General features: G+C 37.2%; 1 protein-coding gene and 1 long non-coding RNA gene across 5 annotated transcripts in view; one reads left to right on the forward strand and one right to left on the reverse strand.

Annotated features, from left to right (window-relative positions):
* Positions 1 to 14,449, forward strand: part of septin4b (septin 4b) — a 59,721-nt gene that overhangs the window by 25,730 nt on the left and 19,542 nt on the right. The window contains exon 1 of one of the 4 annotated variants that reach the window (XM_058418502.1): positions 13,668 to 14,102. The exons of 1 other annotated variant lie outside the window; for it this stretch is intronic. In XM_058418502.1, the coding sequence (XP_058274485.1) occupies positions 14,067 to 14,102 (36 nt within the window). In that variant the 5' untranslated portion in view covers positions 13,668 to 14,066. Of the gene's footprint in view, positions 1 to 13,667; positions 14,103 to 14,449 lie in introns of those variants that run through there. 2 more of the 4 variants (XM_058418503.1, XM_058418506.1) reach the window with 2 other exon arrangements.
* The window catches only part of LOC131370920 (uncharacterized), a 35,603-nt gene that overhangs the window by 8,457 nt on the left and 12,697 nt on the right, over positions 1 to 14,449 (reverse strand). The window contains exon 2 of the long non-coding RNA XR_009207473.1: positions 7,072 to 7,296. This is a non-coding gene — a long non-coding RNA (uncharacterized LOC131370920). The remainder of the gene's footprint in view (positions 1 to 7,071; positions 7,297 to 14,449) is intronic.

A 14,449-nucleotide genomic window follows, 5' to 3' on the forward strand; every position in this document is an offset into this window, starting at 1 on the left:
GATTCATTGTCTTGCGTTGCTATACTACAACACTTGTTCCTACATGCTCCAGCTCTGGAATATCGGTGTAACATGTGGGTTGCGGGTGAAGAAGAAAGGTAAAGGTCAAAACACAAGGGAAAAAAAAAAAAAAAGCCTTCTAAAAAACCCAACAGACCAGAGTCAAACCTAGAGGATGGTGAACACAATAGACATGAAATAACAAAACTATTTAAAACCGCAATCTGTTCACTACTGATTTGTTAGTATTAGAATAGTAAGTAAGGAATAATACACAACAGGGCATGCTTTTGTAGAGAAATAATGACCCGTCATGCCCTGTGTATTCTGACACCTTTCTATCAGAACCAGCATTAACTTCTTCAGCAATTTGAGCAACAGTAGCTCGTCTGTTGGATCGGATCACACGGGCCATCACACGGGCTCCCCACATGAATCAGTGAGCCTTGGCTGCCCATGACCCTGTCACTGGTTCAGCACTGATCCTTCCTTGGACCACTTTTGATAGATACTGACCACTGTAGACCGGGAACACCCCACAAGAGCTGCAGTTTTGGAGATGCTCTGATCCAGTGGTCTAGCCATCACAATTTGGCCCTTCGTCAAACTCACTCAAATCCTTACACTTGTCCATTTTTCCTGCTTCTAACACATCAACTTTGAGGACAAAATGTTCGCTTGCTGCCTAATATATCCCACCCACTAACAGGTGCCATGATGAGGAGACAATTAGTGCTATTCACTTCATCTCTCAGTGGTCATAATGTTATGCCTGATCAGTGTAGTAAGAAATATAGGAATAAATAAAGTTAATAAGTACAATATTTTATGTATTATAGTATTAAAGTAGTTAAGTTCCCACATGTAAACTGATCAATTCTGTGTGAAAATGAAAGAAAAGTACATTTTGGGAAATCAAAATATTCTTCATTTATCAAATTCATTTAAACTGCTCGCTACCTCAGCGGTCACCTCACCTCAAGCTAGCACAAGAACAGTAGCACCAGCTAGTAGTATTAGCATTTGCTAATGTAGCTTAGAGTCAACATCCCAAAATAACACTTTAATCTATGTTATGTAAATTGTGTTAAGCCATGGCAGAAAAAAATGTCTCAAACTCCAATTTGTCTGTTTTTCAACCCCAAGTCTCACAATAGCAAAAAAAAAAAAAAAAAACATTTGTTAGCTATTACTATCATTAAATGTAACTGCATCATATGAAGGACGTCTGAATTTAGCCTTGGACAAATTTAGCCAGGGGTCATTTCTTTGAGCACATTTTCTTTTTCTGCTTAATATACGTTTTGTTCTGAATTTGACTCGGACATTGTCAGTACTCACTTAAATCTTCTTGAGGGGAAACTAATCCCACTTGATTAGCTCAGAGTATCTTCTGCTGTAAATTAGTTAATCTAAGACAGTACATATTCTACATTTACATACAAATTCTAATACATGCTACCCTTGTATCTAAAGATGATGTCTGGCGAAATATATAATCCAGAAGGTTCCAGTTGTGCAAAAGTGTGGTTTTATTTAAATAGCTAGAGGAAGCAGAAGGTTTCCTTTTGGTTACTGAGAGGTTAGAGTTTGATATGGCTTGGCATTAATTAGCTGCATAACAGGGATAGGAGGAAAATCATGTGTGTTACTGTGGCTTTTTGCCTTTGGCATTTCTACATCCGTTTTAAAAATGGCAGCGAGACAGGCGGTAGTCAGGGCCAAATCCCCAGACAAGCACTCGTGGCATGTGCGGCAGTGACGAAAGATGAGGTGTGGCACTAAATACAAAACAACTTTTATATCTGTGTGTAGACCCTGTGTGTGTTGTCTGAAGTAGTACTTTAGGGACAGGCAAGTTTTTTACAGCATCTTCCAAGTTCATTCAAACGTAAGCTGACTGTGTTGTTTGTTTCCTCAGCTTTGTCTCTCTCTGGCTCACAGATTTGACCTAAAAGAAAACACACATATGCAGGCAGACGGTAATAAGACACAGATGGGCGCAATAACAAGTTACCTGCCAGTTTGTCCCCGCCTCCACTATCCATCCACACCTGACACTTGACCACACCCCTTTTCCACGGTGCTTTTTCCACTTGTGCCCACAAGTGTGCGATGATTTTTCTTTTCTGTTTTTTAACTGTAGTGTAGTAGTTACTCTACTTTATCTGAACTGAGATATTACCCACATGTATTTATATTCACAGACGGATCAGATTATTCATTACATCATGTGAAATATGCAAATCAGCTCATTTTACCTGACCATTTGTCCTGTGCTGAAGAAAAAGGGAGATTTCTGGACATCTACATAGGCTGTATTTATGTTTCAAGGATTTAAAGTGCAGTTTGCACAAAACGTCAGAAAAGATGGAACACCCAAGGAAGTTGTACACCGAATTACAAGTGATTATCGCAATAAATGACTGCAAGTGTACTGCACTTATTCTGCATGTGGTTAATTACACACACACAAAGAGTATATATCAAATTCCTGTGTAAATATATTTGCTGTGTGTGTGAAAGCCAAACAGCAGTACAGTAAGCAGTGAAGCAAATCATCTATAAAAGGAACTAAGGGCTTCTAAACTAATCATTACATCTTGCAGTAGTGTATTGATTAGGTCTGTTTCCTGTCAGCATTTAAGGTTTGCATTACTGTAAAAGGTTTGTTTTAGGAGGCACTGATTATAGTGAACAGAATGGAGTGTAGGTTCAATTGCGCGAGCAGTCGGGTGCTGTTCCAATCACCGGCCAGTAGGAAAGTCTTAAAGCAGCAGATCAAATTTGTGTTTGGAAAAATTCAATTTGCTTGAATAAGGAAAAGGAGTGTAGAAAGTCATTTGCGTCCATCGGTTTATTCGTGGACTGGTAGCCATTTCTCTGAGTGACCTTGTTTGATGACCTTGTCTTTGAATCCATAAATTCATTATGTTTTTGAGTAGGTGTAGTGTTAGAATTTCATGTGAGTCAGCGAGGTTGGCTTATGTTAGTTAGCAGACTTGCTAATAGAGAAGGTTCTACACATTTATGAATGTGAAATCCTGTCAGGTTACCTCATGTTAGCTTGAGGTAGAGTATCGTATATAGACACAGTATGTTTTTCTTCCATTTTGAAGATTTCTGCATATCGAGTATATATTCCCACAGTAGCAAAAATAAAGTGCTACTGCTAACTAGCATGACTGCTGTGTTAACTCTAAAATAGCCTCTAGAAACAGACCAGAATTTTCTTTAAATTTTTTTTTTTTTTAACATTTTTTTTTAAATATTTTTATTTATTCTTTTATTTTTATAAACCATAAGGTAGAAGTAGCACCTGTTGCTCAAAGCAGCCAAAAATGCTAGTTAGTAAACTGCTAATGCTAACTAGCATGACTACTGTGTTGGCTCTAAAATAGCCTCTAAAAGCAGACCAGATTTTTCTTTTCATTTTTTATATTTTTATAATTTTTTTTTATTTTTATAAACCAAAATGTAGAAGTAGTGCTTAGCCTCTGAAAATAGACCAGATGTTTTTTAATTACTTTTTATATTTTTATTGTTTGCTCCACTGTAGTGAAGAAAATAAAAAGACAAAAATAATTTGATGGAAACTTTTAAATTAAATTAAAAGTAATTTAATATAGTGAAATTACATATATTAGGGCTGGGGAAGTTAACGCGTTATTATCGCATTAATTCATTAACGCCGACAATTATTTTATCGCGCGTTAATGCAGTTTTTGTAATTTTGTAAATAATTTAAAAAGTCTGCTGCTCACTGGCTCCGAATACACATACAGACAAACGACGGGTGACTGGAGGGGTGGCGTCTCGTTTCGTATTGGCTTGGGATAAACGTCATGACGTGTCTGAAGTAATGAGAGCATTTTGGATGAGCGTAAGTGTGCTGCGGCACTCGGAGGAACCGGCAAAGAAGTAGAACCGGCGGATAAACAAAGACGGAAAACAGGCAGGCAGAGAGAGAGAGAGTGTGCGTTAACTCTCGTTAACTCATGACAATCATGCGATTAAATATTTTAATCGATTGACAGCCCTAAAATTTATACATTGGTGCTGCATTCCTCTTTTAATGTTACAGACTAATGGAGTACAGCGGGGCTGCACTGGTTTCTTTAGGGCTAATTCCCATGAAGACCATTGTCAGTATATCAGTTTGTAGTCAGATTGGCATTGTGGGTAAAATAGAAATCCTAAAAATAGAGCAACATGCCAATGAAAAAAGGGAACAAAGAATTTCATCATGAAGTGAAAATATTATAAAGATCAATTTTAAGTTCATGGTGAATTTTTCTTTTAATACTGGCAGCCAATTAGACGCAAAAATCATATTGCGCTTCCTACATCGGTTAATGTGTCCTTTTCTTTACAACAGTAAGTGCTTAGCCACACCAAAGAACTAAAATCCATCCTAATGCTGATATCATGTCACCCATTTTGATTTGACTTAGCTTTTAAAAGAACTTGTGTACCTACAATGTTTATGATCCCATTCAGGGACATGGAGACGTGTTCAAAGGCCACAATCAGATTGCTATTTCAAGCATGCCCCAGTTGTTATGTCTAATTCTATTGTTTTCATCTCAGGTAGAGCCTGCAGTCATCGCTTTGCTCCCCAAAGCTCGGAACCCCCCCACTGTTCTTTGTTCCTGAGTGAAAAGAAATTCCACCTTTACAGTAACTTTAGGCCCATTGAAAAGCAATAGACAGAATAATCCCTGGTTTCCTTTGGAACCTTGCAGATGATGAAAGTGAGAGTGCAGCTGCATGAATGGCTGAGTTCCTGTTCATTATTCTAAACGGCTTATTAGAGATTCCCCTCCATCCTGTGATTTATTTGAGTGCCACACTTTTAAAGGCATACTACTGGGTGCAATTATTTATATCGCACAACATTCTTTTGTATGTAGCTCAGCTAACTGTACTTTTGGTAGCCATCCAAGTCTCCATAAAGCAGTGTTTGCTTAAGCCTTGCCTTCACATTGGATACGACCAAAATAGCATAAAATAAGCACCGTAAATTAATATCTTTTCACCACACAAGTTTCAGAGGATGTTATTGCACTGGGGTTCTGCGATTTGGAGGTCTCCTGTCAGCACACACTTTTTTTTTTTTTGCCGTTAATCTCTTAACAGTAGAGTAACATAACAGTTTTTTCTTATTTTAATGTGTTTGCATTTGTCCCTAGAGGATATTAACGGAGCAGAGTTTAAGACGTTTCCTTAGAAATTTAATTTCAGATAACAAATTTTAATAAACGATTTTTGTGTTGCATATTAACATTTAAATATCAGTTTAAGCGTTCCTTATTTATTTTTTGTTCTTTTTAGTACACCTGTTTAATAGATTAACTTATTAATTTGTCTCATTGCTTGAAGAAGGTCAGTACTAAAAGTGAGTGATGATACAAAAAAATCGTATTACAATAGAGAAAACGCAATATATTCAAATACTTTTGACTTTTATATCTTCAGAATAAAATTTGAATACTTTTTAGTAATAAAAATAATTAGCATGTTAGTCATGTTTCAGGTTTTTGCCTGGTTTTGGCAGCTGAGAAAACCTCAAAACACAATTGACAATGTACTAACAATGTGTTACACTTACACAGATTAGTACTAAAGTGTGAAGTGGTGTCATATCAGTGCTTCGGGACTTGTTGGTCTACCGATTCAAATCCCTTGATCCAGGGCCTTAACCCTCAACTGATCTGGTGTAAAATAATTACACAAATGAGCCAAATATTATTGATTTCCTGTATTTGTACTGTGGTAAAAATGTACCACAATACCTGCGATCCTTCAAAAAATTTTACATACTGTATCACAATATTAACATTTATATCAATATATTGCCCTAAAAATATAGTATAGAAATAATCAGTTTTCTGCAATAACGTGAACATATGATGGATATGAGGTGTCATGCAAGGTTGCATACATGTCTGCATTCATACTGTGCATGAAGGTGATTCCTATAGTTCATGAGCTCTGCTGGATTGAAACACAAAGCCTGAATGAAATCTTGGATGTCACTGCAGAGAAAAATCTGAATAATGAAAGAAAATAACGGGTGAGATAATGCAGATAATTCGTGCTTACTGCTGGGTTCTAAATCACTGATACTTTGCTTGAGAGCTGTAATCAAGCCTGCCATTGTCGAATCCAAGTCAAGATCGAGTCTTAAGGAAGCTGGAGCAAGATTGACTCCAAATGACAATGAGAGCGATTCAAGATCAAAATTGAAAGCATCCTAATCAGTTTTGAGGAAAACCCTTGTGGCTATGTTTAATAGAGGTAATTACTTATATTATTGTTACAAACTCTCTGTTGAGATAAACCACATATTTACAAGTCCAAGTACAAATGACATGGCCAGAGACCAGGATCCAAGACTCCAGTTCTAGACCATTATTTTACTATTAGGTCAGACAGGAAACGCTTTGGGAATTTTTTAACTTTCTTCACAGAAAAAAAGCTAGGTTTAAGCCTTTTCACTTTCAGGCTTTTACATCGTGAGTAATAAGAATTATCATTATTATTATATGAAGTAATATCCAGCTACAGGCCTGCAGACCAAATCCCCAACTCAGCCAAGCGAGTCAGTGTGATATTGCTACAAAATGTAGTTATGGATCTGTGTGTGTGTGTGTGTGTGTGTGTGTCCATCCAATATTAAGTGTATATGAGGATATTATTAGTGTTTGGACCAGCAAGACAATTTAGAATAGGCTGATGAATTAAATACACCTGTGTTATGGATACAACTATATCATTTTAACTTTATTGATCTGAGATGGTTCTTCCACTGGTCACCTTTGCTGAATTTGAGTGTGATTGTTCCCGGCAGCGCTGCTCTGGTTTCAGTCTCACTTGATTCTATTGAACCTCAGTGCATTTGTGTTCACACACACATGGAGAACCCAATCATATTGGATTTTGGTGTTATTATGAGCAGTAAGGCATCTCAACTCTTCTGTGTCCCCTGCTACCCATGATACACGTGTGTTGTGGAAAGTAATAATGTCATTGGATAAAAAAAAAAATCGCACACACAAGTTACTTTACCTCTTGAATAAGTGCAGAGCTGAGTTTGCATTGCATTCACAGGAATTGCAGTGCAGGGGTTTATTTGGTCTCGTGGTTAGAGTCTCTGGTTTGCCTAGCACCTCTGGGCTTGTGGGTTCAATTCCTGCCTCTGCTCTGTGTGCAAGCACCCTGTTCAGGATGTCCCCAGTCTTGTGTCCCGAGTCTGTCTGTGTAGTACGAGTGGTTCAGAAAATGAATGGATGACTGAAACAAAAAAGAAAATTGAGTCTTGAGTTTCTTTCTCAGTACATCAAGCACATGTATGATCCCTATTATGAATATTAAAGGTTAATACTACAAATCTCACCTTGATAACTGCACTAAGCCCGAGTAAAACATTTAGTGATTAATCTGTTAGTTATTGTGCACTAAATATATTAAGGAAGATGGATCCTCTTTAGTGTAAAGCATACAACCTGCAGCAGCAGTGCTGTAAATGTAAAATATATATATACGCCACAGGCCTGCTGTAACCACGCATCACCCCGAGTTCATCTGCAACAGTGTCTGTTCGGCCCACACGGAGAAGTGCTTCATCAGCAGAGCCCACACAAGCCATCGTTCACTCGACTCCAAATCCAAAGGAAGTCGAAAAGCTCCTTAGTCGCAGCTAATTTCAACAGGAACATTAAACCTGCACAATTAGAGGGAACTAACTGAATGGGGACAGGAAGCAGAGGAAGTGTTTGTTCTGAGGCTCCTAGAGAGGCTGTCGATGATAACAAAATAGCAGTAGGCAAATATGTGGGAAGTGGGACAACAATGCTTTCAGACATCGAAACGAACCGGTTTTCCACCAATTCCAAGTGTTAAAAGGAGCTTGTGTTTATTTGCAAGGCACCTCTGCCAAACGGAATGATGTATGGCCAGTTATTTCTATTGTACGCATTGTGATCTGCAGAAAAAACGAAGGGAAAAAAAGGAGTCATTAGGTTCACTGGGGTGATATACGAACACTGTTGGTTAAACATCGGAAATTATTCCACAGCTGCTACACGTAATGTAACACACTCTAGTACTTTTTATTCTTTATTAAATGAACTTCTTAAATTTTGTTTAGATGCAAAGTCTAAAGAGGAGTAGACCAGGCTTTATTTCAGTGTAAATTGTATACTGTTCATAATTGTGTACATGACGAATAAAATCGTAAAATCAAAATAGCGAAGAGGGGGCGGAGCTTAGTAGAGTTCCGGTCATTGATTATGATTGGCTGAGCGATGTTTGTTTGTTTCTTTCTTTCTTTCTTTCTTTCTTTCTTTCTTTCTTTCTTTCTTTCTTTCTTTCTTTCTTTCTTTCTTTCTTTCTTTCTTTCTTTCTTATTTTTTTTACTGTCACTCTTTTCTTAGTTTTATTGTTCCTTCTGTCTTTGCTTAATTCTTTCTCTACTTAATTCCATCCATCCATAAAACATCTATTACCATTTCATTTTTTAAACTTTTCTATTCTCTTTCATCCCCTCACTGCTTTTGCTCTCTCTCTCTCTCTCTCTCTCTCTCTCTCTCTCTCAGCAGCAGTAGAATGTATTTTATTCCTGGATTTAATTATTGTTCAATTTTTTTCCCCATTTAATCATTATTTATCTAATATAGTCCAGAGCATTCTAATGACCTGCGTGATAAGACTAAAGAATTTGGCTGAGCGCTGTGTGTGTGTGTGTGTGTCTTTCTGCAACTTCTCCAACTGGCTCTTTGTGGAACTGCAGTGAAATGAGTTATTAATAGAATTTTGAGCCGCTGTCTCTCGTCGGCTGCCATGTTTCACCGGTGTGAAGGAGACATATGGACGTGCAAACGTTTGCACACATGTGACAGCCTGTAAACTGTCTGTGTGTGTGTGTGTGTGTGTGTGAGAAGGAGGTCTTTAAAGCTCTGCAGTGTGGCGTGAGCTAATGAGTACAGTGTGTGTTGTAAAAGAGCAGGAAAGATGAAAATAAGGGAGAATTAAAGATTAATTGAAAGCAAATGGAAGCGACTAATCGTAAAGAACCGTCCACTAGACAGAAGCACTACTGTGTCTGGACAGATGTTAGGTGTGTGTGTGTGTGGTGTAGGCACATCTGGAAAAGGGGACTTCTTAAAGATATACAAGCAGTCTTATGTTTGTGTAGTTCTACATGCTAGAATCTGAAGAGAGAATTAAGAAGGGTCTTTTCAGTGTGTCCACTTGTCTTTCCTTCATGTCCTTAGACTGAAAAAAAAAAAAAACAGTAATACTTTTCATATCGTCTAGACACCAGAGTCTGTCTGAATCCCTGTTTTTTTTCTTTTTCTTTTTCTTTTTCTTTTCAAACTCAGGGTTGCTTATCTAATAATACTCTTAGGTAAAATTATTCTTTGCATAAAAATATGGCAATGATGACCGATCAGATCTCAGCATAGAAAACTGTGTGTGTTTGTGTGTATATCTTTGTGTGTTTGTGCATGTCTGTGTGTGTGCGTGTGCGCATTTGCTTCTGTGTGATTTGCTTGTATGTTTGTGTATATATCTGTGTATGTGTGTTTGTATGTCTGTGTGTGACTGTGTGTTTGTATGTCTGTGTGTGACTGTGTGTTTGTATGTCTGTGTGTGACTGTGTGTTTGTATGTCTGTGTGTGACTGTGTGTTTGTATGTCTGTGTGTGACTGTGTTTGTATGTCTGTGTGTGACTGTGTTTGTGTGTCTGTGAGTGGCTTTGTGTTTGTATGTATATGTCTGTGTGTGTGTTTGCTTGTGTTTGTGTATATGTCTGTGTGTGACTGTGTTTGTGTGTCTGTGAGTGGCTTTGTGTTTGTATGTATATGTCTGTGTGTGTGTTTGTGTATGTCTGTGTGTGACTGTGTTTGTGTGTCTCTGAGTGGCTTTGTGTTTGTATGTATATGTCTGTGTGTGTTTGCTTTTGTGTGATTTGCTTGTGTGTTTGTGTGTATATATATCTGGGTGTGACTGTTTGTGAATGACTTTGTGTGTGTATGTATCTGTGTGTTTGCTTCCGTGTGATTTGCTTGTGCGTTTGTGTATATGTCTGTGTGTGACTTTGTGTGTGTGTGACTTTGTGTGTGACCTGTGTATGTGTCTGTGTTTGCTTGTCTGTTTGTTTGCTTGTGTGTTTGTGTATCTATCTGTGTGTGTTTGTGTATCTATCTGTGTGACTAAATGTTTGTATGTATTAATATATACGTGTGTGTGTGTGTTTGTGTATCTATCTGTGTGTGTTTGTGTATCTATCTGTGTGACTAAATGTCTGTATGTATTAATATATACGTGTGTGTGTGTGTGTGTGTTTTTGTATCTATCTGTGTGTGTTTGTGTATCTATCTGTGTGTTTGTGTATCTATCTGTGTGACTAAATGTCTGTATGTATTAATATATACGTGTGTGTGTTTTTGTATCTATCTGTGTGTGTTTTTGTATCTATCTGTGTGTGTTTGTGTATCTATCTGTGTGACTAAATGTTTGTATGTATTAATATATACGTGTGTGTGTGTGTGTGTGTTTGTGCATGTCTCTGGGTGTGTGACTAAATGTTTGTATGTATTAATATATACGTGTGTGTGTGTGTGTGTTTGTGTATCTATCTGTGTGTGTTTGTGCATGTCTCTGGGTGTGTGACTAAATGTTTGTATGTATTAATATATACGTGTGTGTGTGTGTGTTTGAATGTGTGTGTTTAAGTGTAACTGTTATCAGGGAGACTACTGCAGCTCTCTGGCTCACTGCCTACTGACCTTCCAATGTAAACATTGATAAGAGAGGCATTCTAATTATGTTTGGGGTATAAAGGAGATTTTTTTGTTTTCTTTCCAGACACCGTGTTCCTGCAAAATCTCTCTCTCTCTCTTAACTGAAGCTATTTGGTTCATTAACCAGTGAGCAAATATGACAAACGAGTCCAAAATTGTCCCTGTCAAGCTTTATTTAATGAAACTCTCACTGAGCTAGCAGGGGAGGTGTACACTAACTCTATCTATCTATCTATCTATCTATCTATCTATCTATCTATCTATCTATCTATCTATCTATCTATCTAAGATTTTTCTTTCTTTCTTTCTTTCTTTCATCCTTTACCCTTTATTTCACATTCATTCATCCATCCATGATTCTTTGCCCTTTTTTTCACTTTATTACTTTCCTTTTCAATTCATTCTTTGATCTTCCCCATCTATCCAAGATCTATCTATCTATCTATCTATCTATCTATCTATCTATCTATCTATCTATCTATCTATCTATCTATCTATCTATCTATCTATCTATCTATCTTTTGCTTTTCTTTCACTTGTGACTCTATCTAAATCTGTCTATCCATCCATCCATCCATCCTTTATTTCAATTTATCACTCTTTTTTTCTTTTATTCTTTTAATTCCCCCACCTCTCCCTCTCTATCTTCCATGTACTTCTCTATGTCTTTCTTTCTTTCTTTCTTTTCATTCTTTCTCATTCATCCATCCATCCATCCATCCATCCATCCAACCATTCAGGATTATTTGCTCTTTATTCCACTTTTTCACTTTTATACTTTTCTCTTTCATTCTTTTACTTCCTCCACCTCTCCCTTTGGGTCCCTGGGTCTGAGTCCCAGACCCTGCATGTTAGTTTTCATAAGTATGCAAATTCATGCTAATCGAATTACAGAAAACATTATTTGCATGAACAGATTAATTTTTGGACAAGCATGCAGATATTTGTAAGAATATTAGTAATTAATTGAAAAAATTCATTGTGATATCTCTTCCTGTTGTTTATAAAAAGCACTGTAATTCACCTGGAATGTCTTGCTCTAAGTGTAAATAGGAGAAGCTTCAACATAAATGTTGTTCTTCTGATGTCCGATTAAACGTCATTGACCCATATTCTGCCTATACTGTACATTACAATCTGGCTATAATCTTTCGATTCTGTAACATTTATCTCTCCATAATCTAGTTCCATATTTTAATCTACAGTAATATATAGTGGATACATGCTTGTTTATTTCCTTTAATTTAAACAGATTAGTCACTAAAATTTAGGTATAAGAATATAATGAATACTGGGGCTCCATCTTCCTATCTGTTTTAAGTCTTCTCGTGCCATGTCTTGTATCTGAATAGGATTCTGTTGAGACTTTAATCACATGCCCCTAATCTTCAGTTAAAAAGTAGTACATTAAAAAAAAAAACATCTGGATTGCTGTATGTGTGATATGCTGATCTGATAATAACTACAGACAACCTGCTTCCTCTCTCATGTCTCCGTCAACGTCTATAGCAAAAGAACTTTCCGGAACAAATTTCCATGGCCTAAAATTTTTTTCAACTCAGAAGCAAACACTAAATATGGATGAGGACACCAAGCCCTATTTATACCCTACTTAACCTGAATGATTACAGGATTTAAACTATCTCTTATCTTATCTTATCTTATCTTATCTTATCTTATCTTATCTTATCTTATCTTATCTTATCTTATCTTATCTTATCTTATCTTATCTTATCTTATCTTATCTTATCTTATCTTATCTTATCTTATCTTATCTTATCCTTTGCCCTTTATTTCACTTTATTTCTTTCAATTCATTCTTTGATCTTCCCCAATTTCCTGTTTCACTCCATCATCCAGCCATCTATCCATCCTTTCTTTCTTTATTACTATTTGCCTCCCTTTTCTTTTGCATTCTTTTTCTTTCAACTGATTGTCACTCTTTCTTTTACTATTTACTTTCATTCGTACTTTCTTTTACTCGGTTGATTGTTTCATCTATCTATCTATCTATCTATCTATCTATCTATCTATCTATCTATCTATCTATCTATCTATCTATCTATCTATCTATCTATCTATCTATCTATCTATCTATCTATCTAAGATCCTTTGCCCTTTATTTCACTTTATTTCTTTCAATTCATTCTTTCATCTTCCCCTATTGCCTGTTTCACTCCATCATCCAGCCATCTATCCATCCTTTCTTTCTTTCTTACTCTTTTCATTTGCATTCTTTTTCTTTCACTTGATTGTCACTCTTTCTTTTACTATTAATTTCATTGGTACTTTCTTTGATTATTTTGATTATTTTCTATTTCCATCCATCCAACCATCCATCGGCTTTCCTTTTCTTTTGCAATCTTTTTCTTTCACTTGATTCACTCTTTCTTTTACTATTTACTTTCATTCTTTTGATTATTTCTATCCATCCATCCATCCATTACCCCTTATTTCCCTTTCATTCTTTCATTTCCCCATACCCCCCCCTCCCCCTTCTACTCTATCAGCACACCCCATATATAAAAGAAGTGTTTTATTCATTATATAATCCTCATATCTATCCCAGATGTAAACTGGATTCTTCTACAACAAAAACACTTAACCCCTGAGGCAGCTTGTGAATACACCATGTGATTGTATTAAGAGTTTAACAGCTATGCATGTTGTGTGTGGATGGACAACGGTTGTGTGTTGTCATCTTTGTGTTTAGATCATACAGATGTGGCAGGACTGTGAGGTTCTGCGTACTGAGCTCAGCGGCGGTGACAAACGCAGCCTAGCACGGCTAGAAGAAAGACCCATTTTTATCACCAGTTAGATCAGAAAAGTGCGAAGAGGTTAGAGATCAGACAATGGAGATATTTTACTGGTTTTAATATAATTGTAAGCAGCAAGATTCACGCCTCTCACACCTATTTCAACAAATGATTACAATTCTAGAAATCCACTGCATGTGAGAAATACGCTTGCACGTGAATAGCATATGTGCAGACTGGGGGCACAGTGGCTTGATAAAGCCAGGCAGATTTTATGGAAAAACCTGCAGCAGAGGGAAGACAGACAGAGAGAGTTTTGCAGCTACATGTGTTAGGGGCGTGTCTATGCAAATGAGACCACATGTAAGGAATTGTGGAGGGATTGACAGACAGACAGAGCCGAACACCGGGCCATGTTTACTTGCCTTCTGTGTGGTCGTTCTCTCGACTGCTTGATAACGCCTTCACCGGTTTGTTTGGCGGTGCAGCCGTGCCAATGGCAGCGACCGTTGAAGTAAACAGCGACTCTGAGGTATGTTTGCATTTTGCACGCTTGTTTCGAATTATACGTCGACTGCTTGCTGATATGTTATCCTTCAGATGTTGGAGATAATACTGTAGTGGTTTGTCTTGGCTGTATTTCATTGTGGCTTATATGTAACCGTGTTATAATTACGGTTCAGCCGATCTGATCATTTGCTTGTCTAAAGCCAACTGCAGGAGATTTCATGCTGAGTGCGTTAAAAGGACATTTCATATGTGCACATGCATGAAAGTTTTGCACCAGCAGAGTACAGAGTAGAGTGTTGTGTGCACCTGAGTTGCCGTATGAGAGGCTCCCTGTGTTCTTAACACTCACACGAACACATGAACCAGTGT

This window comes from Hemibagrus wyckioides, linkage group LG20, assembly GCF_019097595.1.
Source record: "Hemibagrus wyckioides isolate EC202008001 linkage group LG20, SWU_Hwy_1.0, whole genome shotgun sequence".
Classification (NCBI taxonomy): Eukaryota; Metazoa; Chordata; class Actinopteri; order Siluriformes; family Bagridae; genus Hemibagrus; species Hemibagrus wyckioides.